The sequence below is a fragment of the Phoca vitulina genome, unplaced genomic scaffold (assembly GCF_004348235.1).
Source record: "Phoca vitulina isolate PV1807 unplaced genomic scaffold, GSC_HSeal_1.0 scaffold85, whole genome shotgun sequence".
Taxonomy (NCBI): Eukaryota; Metazoa; Chordata; class Mammalia; order Carnivora; family Phocidae; genus Phoca; species Phoca vitulina.
In genome coordinates this window covers 1326728-1340990 of record NW_022589788.1, presented here as the reverse complement: position 1 = coordinate 1340990, position 14263 = coordinate 1326728, and the positions used below count along the sequence as shown (strand labels likewise).

General features: G+C 43.0%; 1 protein-coding gene across 1 annotated transcript in view; it reads left to right on the top strand.

The window, feature by feature from the left end:
• POLN (DNA polymerase nu) overlaps positions 1-14263 on the top strand; it is a 145908-nt gene that overhangs the window by 51762 nt on the left and 79883 nt on the right. Inside the window, 2 exon segments of the mRNA XM_032395471.1 lie at positions 7639-7722; positions 8023-8115. Of these exon segments, the coding sequence (XP_032251362.1) occupies positions 7639-7722; positions 8023-8115 (177 nt within the window).

Here is a 14263-nt window from a genome sequence, read left to right as displayed (position 1 = left end):
TTGACCCATACTTGCATTCCAGGAATAAACCCCACTTGGTCGTGGTATATAGTCCTTTTAATATATTGCTAGTATTTTGTTGAGGATTTTTGTATCAATATTCATAAGGGTTGTTGGTCTACAGTTTTCTTGTATCTCTGTCTGGCTCTGGTATCAGGGTAATGCTGGCCTCATAGAATGAGTTAGGAAGTGGTCTTCCCTCCTCTCCATTTTTTTTGGAAAAGTTTGGGAAGGATTGGTATTGGTTCTTCTTTAAATGTTTGGCAGAATTCACCTGTGAAACTAATGATCTGGGGCTCTTCTTTGTTGGGAGATGGATTATTGATTCAATCTCCTTACTAGTTATAAGACTATTCAGATTTTCTATTTCTTGGTGATTTAATCTTGATAGGTTTTGTGATTTTAGGAATTTATCCATCTCATCTAGGTTATCCAATTTGTTGATGTACAGTCATTAATAGTACTCTCTTGTAATTCTTTTTATTTTTGTAGAATAATGTCCCCACTCTCATTTCTGATTTTAGTATCTGAGTTTTCTCTTTTTTTCTTAGTCCATCTAGTGAAAATTTGTCAATTAAAAAAAAAAATGTTTTTTAAGAACAAACTTTGGTTTCATTTCTTTTCTCTATTGTTTCCCTATTTATTTCCTTTATCTCTGTTCTGATATTTATTATCTTCTTCCTTTTGCTACCTTTGGGTTTAGTCTGTTCTTTTTATAGTTCCTTAAGTTGTAAAGTTAGGTTATTGATTTCAGACCTTTCTTGTTTCTTAATATTTATAATATTTATAGCATTTATAGCTATAAAATTCCCCTTTGTTGCTGCTATTGCTGTATCCCGTAAGTTGTAGTATGTTGTGTTTTCATTTTCATTCATCTCTAAGTAATTTCTAAATTCCCTTTTGATTTATTCTTTGATCCTTTGATTGTTTAAAAATAATTTAATTTCCATAGTTTTGTGAATTTTCCAGTTTTCCTTTCTTTATTGATTTCTAACTTCATCTTGTTGTAGTCAGAGAAGATGCTTTATATAATAACTATTTTTTGAAATCTCTTGAGCCTTGATTTGTGGCCTAACATATGGTCTGTCCTGGAAAATGTCCCGTGTGCAAGTGTATGTGGTTGTTCCTGGCTGGTGCTCTGTATGTCTGTTGGATCTGGTGGATTTCTTGTGCTGTTTAAGTCCTCTGTTTCCTTATCTTCTTTGTGGTTGTTCTACCAGTTATTGTGAGTGGAGTAATCAAGTCTCCCAACTACTACTGTAGAATTGTTTCTTTCTCCCTTCAATTCTGTCAGTTTTTTCTTCATGTATTTTGATGGTCTGTCATTGGGCATGTAAATGTTTATAATTGTTGTGTAACAATTGCTGTGTATATCGCATACATGTCATCCTTTGTCTCGTGTAACCATTTTTGACTTAAAGTCTATTTTTTCTGATATTAATATAGCCATCCCTGCTCTATTTGGGTATTTGCATATCTCTTTCTATCCTTGTGCTTTCAACCTGTCTGTATCTTTGGTTTAAAAGTTTGTCTCTTATGGACAGCATATAGTTGGAGCATGTGTTTTTATCTATTCTGCCAATCTCTGTCTTTTGATTGGAGAGTTTAATCCATTTACATGTAAGTAATTACCGATAAGGAGGGACTTACTTCTGTCATTGTGCTGTTTTCTCTGTGCATTATAGATTTTGTCTCTCATTTCCTGCATTACTGTCTTCTTTGTGTTTAGTTGCTTTTTTGTAGTGAATCGTTTAAATTCCTTTCTCATTTTCTTTTGTGTGTATTCTATAGCTATTTTCTTTGTGGTTACCATGGGGATGACATTTAACGTCCTAACATTATAACACTCTAATTTGAGTTTATTACAGCTTAACTTGAATAACATGCAAAAACTCTGCTCCTTTACAGCTCTGTCCCCACCCCTTTCAGTTGTTGATGCCACAAAATTATATCTTTATACATTGTGTGCCCCAAACATAAGCTAATAATTTTTTAAGTGCATTAGTCTCTTAAATTATGTAGGAAATAGGATTTGGAGTTACAAACTAAAGTTACAGTAATACTAGCTTTTACACTTATAGTTGTTTTTTTTTAACCATGGAGAAAATGAAAAATACAGTGACAGATTATTATTATAATACTAGCTTATGTAACTGCCCACATATTCACCTTTCTTGAGATCTTTATTTCTCCATATGGCTTTGAGATACTGTCTAGTGTCCTTCCATTTCACCCTGCAGGACTCCTTGAGCATTTCTTCCAAGGCATGTGTAGTGATCACATCTCCCTCAGCTTTTCTTTATCTGGGAATGTCTCAGTCTCTCCCTCACCCTTGAAGGACAGTTTGACCAGATGCAGGATGCTTGGTTGACAGGTTTTTCCTTTTAGCACTTTGAAAATATTGGCCCACTGTCTTCTGGCCTCTAAAGTTTCTGATGAGAGATCTGCTCACTACTTTATGGAGGATCCCTTATATATGATGACACTTCTCTCTTGATAATTTCAAGATTATCTGTTTGTCTTTGTCTTTTGAAATTTTGATTATAATATGCCTTGGTGTTGATCTCTTTTAAAAGAGTTCCTCTCACTTGAAGTTTGTGGAGCTTCTTGGATGTTTATATTCATGTATTTCATCAAATTTGAGAAGTTTTCATCCATTGTTTCTTCAAATATTTTTGCTCTCCCTTTCTCTCGCTCCTCCTTCTAGGATGCCCACAGTGCATATGCTGGTCTACTTTGTGGTGTCCCACAGGTCCCTTAGGCTCTGTTCACTTTTCTTCAATTTATTTTCTGTATGTTCCTCAGCCTCAATAAGTTCCATTATCCCATCTTCAAGTTCACTGATTCTTTCTTCTGCCTGCTCAAATCTGCTGTTGAACCACCCAAAGGAATTTTCTATTTCAGTTAGTGTACTTTTCAGCTCCAGAATTTCTTTTTTATTTCCTTTTAGGTTTTCTCTCTCTTTATCATTATTTGCATTTTGCTCACACATTGTTTTCTTGACTTTCTTCACATCTTCCTTCAGTTCTTCAAGCATCTTTAAGACAGTGGTTTTAATGTCTTTGTCTAGTAGATCTGCCATTAGGTCTTTTTCAGGGACAGTTTCTGTTGATGTTTTGTTTTGTTTTTTGTTTTTTTTCCTGTTTGAATGGGATGCTTTTCTTTGTATGCCTTGAAATTTTTTATTGAACACTGGACATTTGAATCTGATAATGTGGTAGCTCTGAAAATCATATTCTTCCCCTACCACAGGGTTTGCTGTTTTGTGTTAGTGGTTTTGGTTTTGGTTTTTTTATTGCTATAGGGTGTCTCTGTGCTAAAGATCAGCCTGAGGGGCAAACTTAAGGTCTTCTCATGTTTTTTTCTAAGATTTTTCCTGAGCATACACAGTCTATTTCTAATTTTCCCTGCATAAGCAGTAGTTGTCAACCATCCTTGTCCTTTAATTTCTGGCTCCCAAAAGGAGGAAAAGTGAAAAATGAAGGGGGATGTAAAAGGGTGCTGGCCCTTTAATTCCCCTGGAAGTCTGTTCAGCTGGAGGGAGAGGGTCTTACAACACTGGAGAGAGGGGCAACAACAATGACTGCCTGCCTATTTGTCTGCACCTGTGTTATTAGAAGCAGTAGTCAGAGCCCAGATCCCTACCATTTGGAGGACAGGGTCTTTTTGCCCACCCTGGCTTTTGCACAGTGTTCCAGAAACAGGTGGACGATTGCCTGCTGTGTGGCTGGGGTGCAAGATGGGGATGGGCTGCTGCTACTGTGCTAAGAGCTGAAATCGACCAAAAGTAGCCGCAGTTTACCTTCCAAGCTTGGAAGCGGAAAGCCTTCAACAGACTCCTGAGTTCAAAACGGCTATTGCATCAGACGGTTTCTGCCCCTGCAAATGTGGTCCAGGTGGGGAGGCAATTTCTTACTTACAGGTGCTTCCTACTCTGCCATCTTTCCAGATCTCCTTGGTGTAAATTGTAAGTGTACAGCTTGCCATGTTTTTACATTTGTACACATGCATGTGACTCCACCCAGAGCAAGATATAGAATATTTCCAGTACCCAGAAGGCTCCTCCTTCCTGTCCCCTCCTAGTCCGTAACCCCAGACAGAGCCATTAATCTGACTCTGTTCAGTGATTTTGAGCTTCATGTAAATGGAACCACACAGTGTGGGCTCTTTGGTTCTGGCTTTTTTTGCTCGCATTCTATCTGTGGGATTCACTTGTTTGGTGAGTTTTAGCAGATGTGGGTTCCAATAAAACTTGCTGTGTAACACCCATTTAAGAACGTGTCTTAGCTTCTTTACATCCTTCCCATTGGTAGGCACTGTGATCACAGCGGCTGTGAATATTCGTGTGCATAAACTGTGGTGGATGTGAGTGCTTCTGTCTCTTGGTTTTATATCTGGAAATGGAATTGCTGGATCACGGTGTGTGTATAGGTGGTAGTAGGTACTTCCAAAGACCTCTTGGAATTGGTCATGACCTTTTCCAGTCCCATTTGCTACATCTTCACCAGTGCGTACTGCCAGTCTTTCTCACTTTAGCCATTCTGGTGGGTCTGTCATTGTATATTTACAATGGATTATATGGATTTACATTGTGGATTTAGTTTGCATTTCCCTGATGATTAGTCATATTGAGGACCTTTCCATATGCTTGATGGTATTTTGGATGTACTCTTTTGTGATCAGTTTTGCAGACTTCACGCATTTTGAAATTTATGTTAACTGACTTTTTCATATTGATTTGTAGGAGTTCTTTATATATTCTGTATGTGAGTCTTTGTACTAAATTCTGTATGCAAGTCTTTTGTAATATATATTGAAAATTCTTTCTCCCACTCCAGGGAGTCTGTGGGCCAAATCCACCCTGTGGCCTATTTTCATATGGCCTACAAGTTAAGAGTGGTTGTTACAATTTTTAAAAGATAAACACATAAGCCAAGATAAAGAAGAATATGTGACAGGGGCCGTATGTGGCCCGTGGAACCTAAAATACCTTCCCGCTCAGTCTGTGTCTGTGGCTTGTCTTTTCACTCTCTTAATAGTGCTATCTTTTGGTGAACAGAATCTCTTTATTTTAATGAAGTCCAGTGAACCATTTTTTGAATGTTTAAGAATTTTTATGTGCTGATATCTTTTGTCTGCCTTCTAGTAAAGATATTCTTCTGTTTTCTTCTATAAGCTGTATTATTTTAAGCCTACCATCCATTTCACGTTAATTTTTCTATATGGTATTAGGTATGGTTAAGATTTTTTTCCCCAAGTTGATTTCTGTTTATTTCAGCATCATTTATTAAAAGTGCCATTGTTTCCCTACTGAATTACAGTAACATCTGTGTCATAAGTCAGATCACTGCTGTCAAAAGTTCAGAGAAAAACAGAAGCAAAACCAGTGGAGCACTGAAGTAGTAAGTAGCAAAACTTTATTGTGCACACACCAAAAAGACAGCTTACAAACCAGGAGCACTCAAACCAAGCCATGGAGTGAGGCTCAGAGGTCTGTTGTCATAAAGCAGCTTATATGGTGTGGAGGCAGGAACTGGTTATTCTTCACAGTGGTGGACTACTGCATTAGGATTTTGGGGGGCACAATTTGAGATTCACTTATGATTTTCAGAGGCACAAGCAAGAAGCGACCCAGATCAAGTTAGCCTCCCTGATCTTGCAGAATAGACTAAATGAAGCATTGCTTGTAGGACTACACTGGTTTCATCTGCTTAGGGAATTTTCAAGGCTGGTCTCCATGTGTGTTTTATTTTTAACATTGTGTAATGTGAATCTTTTTCTGGACTCTGTTCTGTTTCATGTGTTGTTGTGTTGTGTTGTGGTTTTTTTTTTTTTTTTTTTAAAGATTTTATTTATTTATTTGACAGAGAGAGACACAGCGAGAGAGGGAACACAAGCAGGGGGAGTGGAAGAGGGAGAAGCAGGCTTCCCGCAGAGCATGGAGCCCGATGCGGGGCTCGATCCCAGGACCCTGGGATCATGACCTGAGCCGAAGGCAGACGCTTAACGGTCTGAGCCACCCAGGTGCCCCGTGTTGTGTTTTTTTTAATCTATCCTGTGCTAATACTCCCCTGCCTTAGTTATGGTAGCTTTGTAATCATAAGTCTTAATACCCTATGGTATGTCCTCCATCTTTGTGTTTCTTCTATATAGTATTATCCAGTCTTAGGTTCTTTGCATTGCCATATAAAATTCTTTGATCTACTTTTTTAAAAACGCTGCTGGGATTTTGATTGTATTTTCATGCGTCTGACAAAGGACTCATATGCAGACTGTAATAGAGAACTCCTATCAATAAGAAAAAGCCAGTTAAGGTAATTTTTAAATGGGCGGCAATTTGAAATTAATCTACCCACGCGGCCATGCAGCCAGCACCTGCACCTAGCTGAGCCCCACCCACGGTGCTGATCCGAGGCGGTGTGCTTGGGACTGGTTTGTCATGAGGCAGCAGGTAACTGGTCCAAGCTGGCCCAGCTTCCTCCGGCCTGGCGGCAGGCCCCAGAGCCCCGCTGGGTTTTCCCGTCCTTCTGCCTGCTGCTTTGTACTTTGTATCTGTTCCTGCTCTGAAGAGATGCTTTTGTTTTGTGTTTTTAAGAACTGTCTTTTTGTTTTTCTCTGTTTATATTTATCCATTTCTTCTTGTGCCTGAGCACGAGGAGTGCATTAACGTGCAAGTTTATGTGCCATTTTAATTGGAAGCTCAGTTTGTTGCTGGAGTTTTTGTTCCCTAAGGTATGGCTTACTCCTGAAGGGATCCATTATCTGTCCTTTAATGCTCTCTGTCCCTTGGTTTTCTTTTTCTCATTTGTTTCTTTGACTACCGAGTTTTGGCATACTTTAACTGAGGCAAGTGTTTCTGGCTTCTTCGTTTCGCCTACATACTCTTCTCTTGTATCAGACTTGTCCGCTCCTAACTTCTCTGGACCCTCTTTGTAACTTCTTTCAAAATTTCAGACTCAAGGCTGTCCTCATCTGATGAAGAATAGAATGCAGATGATATTTCACCAGGGTGGGTTGGTTTAGCCTCTGCTTTCTGTTTTCTTCTATAATTATGTTTTTAAGTCCTGGCTGCCTTCCACTTTTCTTCTGATGGAAGTGGCAAGGGGGCGAGGGGCTTATAAATTCAGCTGTGCTCCGCTCCTCACTGTCAGGCGTTGCATGGGGCATGGTTAGATTTTTTTTCACCTGGACCACCCGTACCTCCCACCTCTCAAGCCAGGCTGTGTCCAGGGCGTGTCCCTGGTGTCCCCTGCGGCTGCTCTCTCTGCTGGGTGGGAGGGCACTACGAGGTCATTGGTCCTACCTCCTTTACCTACTTGGATGCTTTCAAGTTTGTGGTATGATGCTAGATCCCTTTTCTAGTAGTAATATTCCTGGAGAATTCATTCTTTCCCTTATTTTGGTGTGTTATTTCCTATTTTGCTTCTTTCATTTTGCTTCCTGAGGTTTGGGAGAGGATGATTCTATGAGCCAGAGTTTTCCAGTATGAGTCAAAGTATATATTTTTAATGTCCATTTTGGTAAATTGTAGGCTATTTTCTATTCTTATAAGAACTTTTGTTGGGAACTGTTTGATGAGCAAATTAAATCATCTTACATTGTGAAAACCGTTAGTGAGATTCTGTGTCACCTCCACAGTCTCGTCTCCAGGAACTGGAGCAAGAAGCTCATTGTGTTGCAGGAGAGCACTTCCTTGTAACAAGTAGTAAGCAGCTCCAAGAGGTGAGGCTGAGTTTTGTTTTTGTTTTTTTATAAAATATACTTACTTAGAGGTTAAAGAGAGATTTATTCTGAATTTATAAATATTATTTTATGTTGATGATCTAGAAAGAATGTAAGTTGTCCATGTTTTCTCACATTGAGATTCATTCCTTCAAAGCCTGTAAATCCAAGAAAAGTATGAATTCAGAATTTGAGTGTTTGTAGCATCTAATTGGGTAGGCCTTCTGTGGCTGTGGTAGTGATGTTCAGTTTCTCTCAAATCTGAGACCCGCTCATCACGTGTCACTGCTTTTGTTGAAGATCCTCTTTGGCAAGCTAAAGCTACACCTGCTGAGTCCCAGGGAGACTCTTCCCAGAACAGGGCTGCAGAGACTCCCGTCCACATCAGAAGCCGTGGTAAGTTCAAAAATTGTCCCCTTTCTTTTTGAGACAGTAGCATGCCTACACGGAGTCACCCACAGACCCGCCCGTGCTCCCTGCAGTGGGCTGTGCAGCAGGTGCTCCCATGAGGTGCTCCCCAAAAGGCTGCCCTCCTAGTATGAACCATGAGAAAGAGGCAGACAGTACGGTTTTCCAGAAGCAAGCCACTGACTTCATTTTCTTCAAAGGAAAATTAGGTGGATTTTTGTTCTGAAAACAAATTGTTGTCAATCCAATCACAGCCTCTTAGACACTAGAGGCTGCCAGAAACTAGAAATGGGGAAGGTTGTCAGTCTTCTCCTTTCCTAGATTTATTTTTTATTTTTTATTTTTTTAAAGATTTTTTATTTATTTATTTGACAGAGAGATAGAGAGAGAGAACAAGTAGGCAGAGAGGCAGGCAGAGGGAGAGGGAGAAGCAGGCTCCCCGCCGAGCAGGGAGCCCGATGCGGGGCTCGATCCCAGGACCCTGGGATCATGACCTGAGCCGAAGGCAGATGCTTAACGACTGAGCCACCCAGGCGCCCCGATTTATTTTATTTTTAATATAGATGTGGAAGGTTTTTTTAAAAGATTTTTTATTTATTTATTTGTCAGAGAGAGCACAAGCAGGGGGAGCGGCAGAGGGAGAAGCAGATCCCCACTGAGCAGGGAGCCCAATACAGGACTCGATTCCAGGACCCTGGGATCATGACCCGAGCCGAAGGCAGATGCTTAAGCGACTGAACCACTCAAGTGTCCCCCTAGATTTATTTTAGAAAATTTGAGCTACCTTTCCCCTGAGAGGAGCCTGTTTTATAAACAGGGAGGAGTGAGAGTCTACTCTATCAGAATGGCAGAGTATAGGGGCACCTGGGTGGCTTAGTGTGTTGAGTGTCCTCGACTTTTGATTTTGGCTCAGGTCATGGTTTCGGGGTAGTAGGATCGAGCCCTGAGTTGAGCTCCGCACCTGGCGGGAACTCTCCTTGGGATTCTTTGCCTCTCCCTCTTCTGCTCGCTCTCTAAAATAAATGAATAAATCTTTAAAAGATATATGTTAAAAAAAAAAAGAATGGCAGAGTATAAATAGATGTCCAGAATCCAGTAAATAATATTCATGAAAGCATGCAGAGTGGGGATCAGTAAGTAAGTGGACTTGTTTTTGTTTTTAAGATTTTATTTATTCATTTGAGAGAGAAAGAGAATGAGCAGGGGGGCGGAGAGCGGCAGAGGGAGAAGCAGGCTCCCTACTGAGCAGGGAGCCTGACACGGGGCAGATGCTTCACTGACTGCGCCACCCAGGCGTCCCTGCAGTGGACTTGTGTTGCTACGGTGAGAGCCAGCTATGGGGGCTCCAGCCTGTGCTCTCTGTGCCGTGTCCAGCATTTGACTTAGCAGCAGCCTCCCTCCCTACACACATGGCCGCTCCAGCACTGCACGCTCTGCCCATCTCGGCCCTGCCAGAGCCCCTTGCTTTCTGACAGTCCCCACGTGCGGCCCTCAGTGGGCTCAGGTGGCAGTTCTTGAGTGGATCACAGACATCTGTAGAGTGATGTGTCCCGAAGGGGGTTGAATCTGCCCCCTTCCCCACCTCAGTGGACAGCCATCCTCCTCCTGGGTCCTTGGGAGCCAGCAGTGGGTGGAGCAAGGGCAGTGGAGTCAGCCACCACATCCACCTGCATAGCTTGGGCATGTCTTTGACTCCTCTGTGCCTCAGTTTCCTGACCTGTAAAAGAAGGATAATAACAGTCCTTTCCCGACAGCAATCCTGTGAGTGTTCAACAAGTGTGTGGATGTGTGCCTGTGTGTAAAACAGTATTTAGGACGATGCCTGACATATGAGCTCTCAAAACCAGCAAGTACTGGCTATAATTATTAGCTACTGCATCCAGAAACCTACAAGTCATCTTGGATTTTCTTCCAGCCTCACCCCACAGCCAGCTTTACAGTCTCTACCTGCAAACAGGTTCTTGAGTTTGTCTGCTCCCTTGGTCCTCATGGTCACCACCTCAGTCACCTCCCACTCACAGCCCTGCAAAGCCCCCTCAGCAGCTTCCCTGATGGTTATCCATCACATCCAGGCAGAGCCATGTTTTACATTAGAAAAATCATGTTATTCCCCTGATGTACATTCCAGGGGCTTCCCGTGACCCTTAGATTAAGGCCCCAGCCCTCCGGTGTGTCTGCAGGCCCCGGGTCTGGCCCTGCCCCTTCTCTGGCCCCCCTTGCTCCCAGCGCCCCGTGAGCACACTGCTCCTCACAGGTTCTGCACGGGCTCTTTCCTGGCCTGGAGACTCTCCTGAAGTTTGCACAGTGGCTTCTGATTGTTGGCTTAAGTGCTGCTTTCAGAGAGGCCTCCCCTGGCCACATAGACAACAGTAAGGCCCCCAGGCACAACCCGTTTCTTCACCCAGATCTGTTTCCTGCACCTAGAGTTACCTTAGTTCCTGGTTGGCTTGTCACTCTAGGATGTAGGCTGCGTAAATCAAAGCCCATGTTTGACTTGTGCACTGCATCTCCAGAGCCGAGCAGCCTGAACCAGCACACGTGTCTGTTCACGAAGATCCGGGACAGCGCGGAGCAGGCCCCATCCTGCTGGGGAGACTCTGGCCTGGATTTCACACCCACACCGCAGAGGGGCACTGCGCCTTAGAGGTGGAGTGACAGCGGTAGCTGGAAAAGCCGCACACTTGCCCCCGTGGGGCCTGGAGCTGAGGGTCTCGGTCTGATGTATTCTCCGTCCTGGCACCGGCTGATAGTGTTGCCCTTCCTTTGCTGCTGCTTAGCTCTTCCAGACAACCAGCAACTAAGAAAGGAAACGAAACGCTCTTGTGGTGTTGATGTGCTTTCTTCTAGACAGAATTAACAACCTTAATTATTTTTCACAAAGACATGATTGAGGTAAATCATATTAACCTCTCTTACTTAATCGACCAAGTCATACTATTTTGTGCATTTGAAAAAAGATGAACTTTTACTAGGGAGCTCATGTACATGGTTCTAAATTCAGAATTAAGACTCCTCTCTTCTTTCCTTCCCTTCCTGTTCCCTTCCCCATGTGGAAGGATGTGGAGTTCAGGTAAAATGTGTAGCTTCGAACAGTTCAAGTAAGGGCACAACTGTGATCTTAGATACAGTTTTATTAGGCTTTTATTTTTATTAGATTTTATGTTTTATTTCACAGCACTATTGAACAGAAGGTACAGAGAAGTCTCATATACTGCCACCCTCCCACCCCCACCACACCCACTCCCCCACCCTCTCCCCCACTGTCCACATCCCCACCAGTGGGACCATTTGTTACACTCAGTGAACCTCCGCTGACACATCATCATCATCATCCAAAGTCCATAGTTTATCTCCAGGGTCACCCTTTGTGTTGCACATTCTGTGGGTTTGGACAAATGTGTCATGACAGGTGTCCACCATTATGGTATCACACAGAGTGGCTTCACTGCCCTAAACACCCTCATGCTCCACATGTTCCCCCCCCCCCCCCCCCCCCCGATATTTTCACTGTCCCCGTAGTTTTGCCTTTTTCCGGAATGTCCTGTAGATGGAACCATACAGTATGTAGCCTTTTCAGACTGGCATCTTTCCCTTAGTCATGTACATTTAAAGTTCCTCTATGTCTTTCCTAGTGGATAACTCATTTCTTTTTAATGATGAATAACAGTCCATTGTCTGGATGGACCACAGTTATTACCCATTCACCTACTGAAGGACATCTTGGTTGCTTCCAAGTTTTGGCAATGAGGAAGAATGCTGCTATAAACATCTGTGTACAGGTTTTTGTGTGGACGTAAGTTTTCAGCTCCTCTGGGTGAATACCAAGGAGCATGATTGCTGGATCGTATGATGAGAGTATATTGAATTTTGCAGGAAACTGACAAACTATTTTCCAAAGTGGCTGCACCATTCTGCCTTCCCATGAGCCGTGGATGAGAGTTCCTGCTGCTCCACATCCTCACCAGCATGTGGTGTTATCAGGGCTCTGGATTCTGCCCATCCTAACAGATGTTAGCTATGTCCTGAAAAGACCACTCTTACAGCTGGCTGAAGGAGGGAGGAGTCTCGTTAATAGGCTGTCACTGTAGTGTGGGGGCAGAAGTCTCCGTGGTCCAGCTGACAGCTGTGAAGATGGAGCAGCGGAAGAATTTCCAGAGCATTTTTAGAGCAGAAAGGAACTCTGTGAGTGTGAGTTCATGTGAGCATCAACAAAAGACTGTGGGGGTAGCTCTTCGTTTTCTTAGTTATGCAACTGAGCAGAGAGAACAGGCCACTACTCAGGGAAAACTGGGAGAGGAACAATTTCCTGGGGTGGGGGTGGGGTCAAGCATTCACCTCGGACTTACTAAGACAGAGATGTTCAGAAGACACGGGCACAGAGATGTCGCAGGAGCGGTCAGGTCAGTGAAAAGTCTTGTGCTGGAAGTGGTCAGCCAGTTTTTAGTAAAGTTGCCCTGGGATGGTGGTCCCCTACCCTGGCCCAAGCTTTGGAAAAACACTAATGCCCAGGCTGACGACTGACCCACAGAATCGTGTCTGTGGGTTGGACAGCCAGACCCAGGCATGTTTTTGAAGCCCCCGGCTGCTTTCAATAAGCCAGCCAACATTGATAACCGCAGAACCTAACGCTGAGAAACTGACCCTTAGAGGTCAGGGAAAGGGGAGGCGCCGACAAGAGGCTGCGGATTGGCCATGAAAAGAAAGGAGCCGAGAAGAATGTGCTGTCAGGAGCCAACACGGACTGTGTGATAAAGCTCTCAGGGCGGCAGGCGGCTGCGGAACTGCCTCTGATCATGAACCAATGCTGGTAGGGCTTTGTCCAAAGTTTTATGAGATCAAATACTTAAATCTTTTCAAGGGTTCTCGACGGCTGAAGTAGAGATATACAGAGAGACTGTGGTTAGATGAGTAAGGTATCGAGATAAGGAGAGCTAGTCGATCTTAAGCAGGTTTCTTGGCTAAGTGTTTTCATGTACTGTCATCCCCCTGGGGATAGCTTTTCTAAGTAAATGGCAGTTCTGGATTGTACTGAGGTAGGGTGCCTCCCCCTGGGCGGTGCCTACTCCCATGACACGTGTCGGCTCTCCGGGTTACGATTCTGTGGCCAGCCAAGACTCTTGGGTCCTCAGTCTTTATTCAAACAGACGGGGACACAACTTCATGCCTTACACTGTTACATGAGAGTTAGCCCAACCTGATTTATAGATTCAAAACAATCCTAGCAGCAGTTTTTTGGAGAAGCTGGCAAGCTGATTCCCAAATTGACATGGAAATGCAAAAAACTAAGAGCCAGTGTGATCTTGGGAAGCACTACTGGAGGACTTAGCCTGTTGGACGTCAAGACTAATCCTAAATCAATAGGGATTGCCAGGAACTAAGCAGCACAGTCTAGTGTCGATTGGAGCATGAACAAACAGGCCAGTGGACCCAGGATGGGGAGTCCACACATGCGTACGAAAGGCACGATCTCCGAGAGGGTCGCTCTGCCAAGCAGTGAATAAGGAGGGCTCGTTCCATAAATGACCCCTATTTCACACCATACACAAAAATAAACTCCAAGCAAATTGTACATCTAAATACAAAAAGCAAAACAATGAAGATTGCAGAAGATAACCATAAGGGAATATCCTCAAGACCCTGAGGTGGGTGAATGTTCCTAAACAGAACACAAGATGCATTACCCATACAGGAAAAGATTGATAAATTGGGCAATAGTAGAATTAAGAATCTCTGTTTATGAAGAGATGCCATTAAACAAGTAAATAAGCAAGTCACAGAAGGCAGAGAGATTTCCAGTAAATATAACCAGCTGAAGAAAACACTGTCCAGAATAACAACTTCCTACAAATCAAGGGGGGAAAAAAAGACATGCAAACCAATTTTTTAAATGAGCAAAAGACATGAACAGGGGTTTAATGAGAGAAGATACCTAATTAGCCAATGAGTATGTGAATACTGTCCAAGTATATTAGTCACTGGGGAAATACATATAAAACTACCATGCAGTATCACTTCACATTTACCAGAATGGCTAACATTAAGGCCTGGGACATGTGTTGGCAAAGATGTGGAGCAACTGGAACATCCACATGGTGCTGGTGGGGAACAGATGGGTGCCTTCACTTGGGAGAAC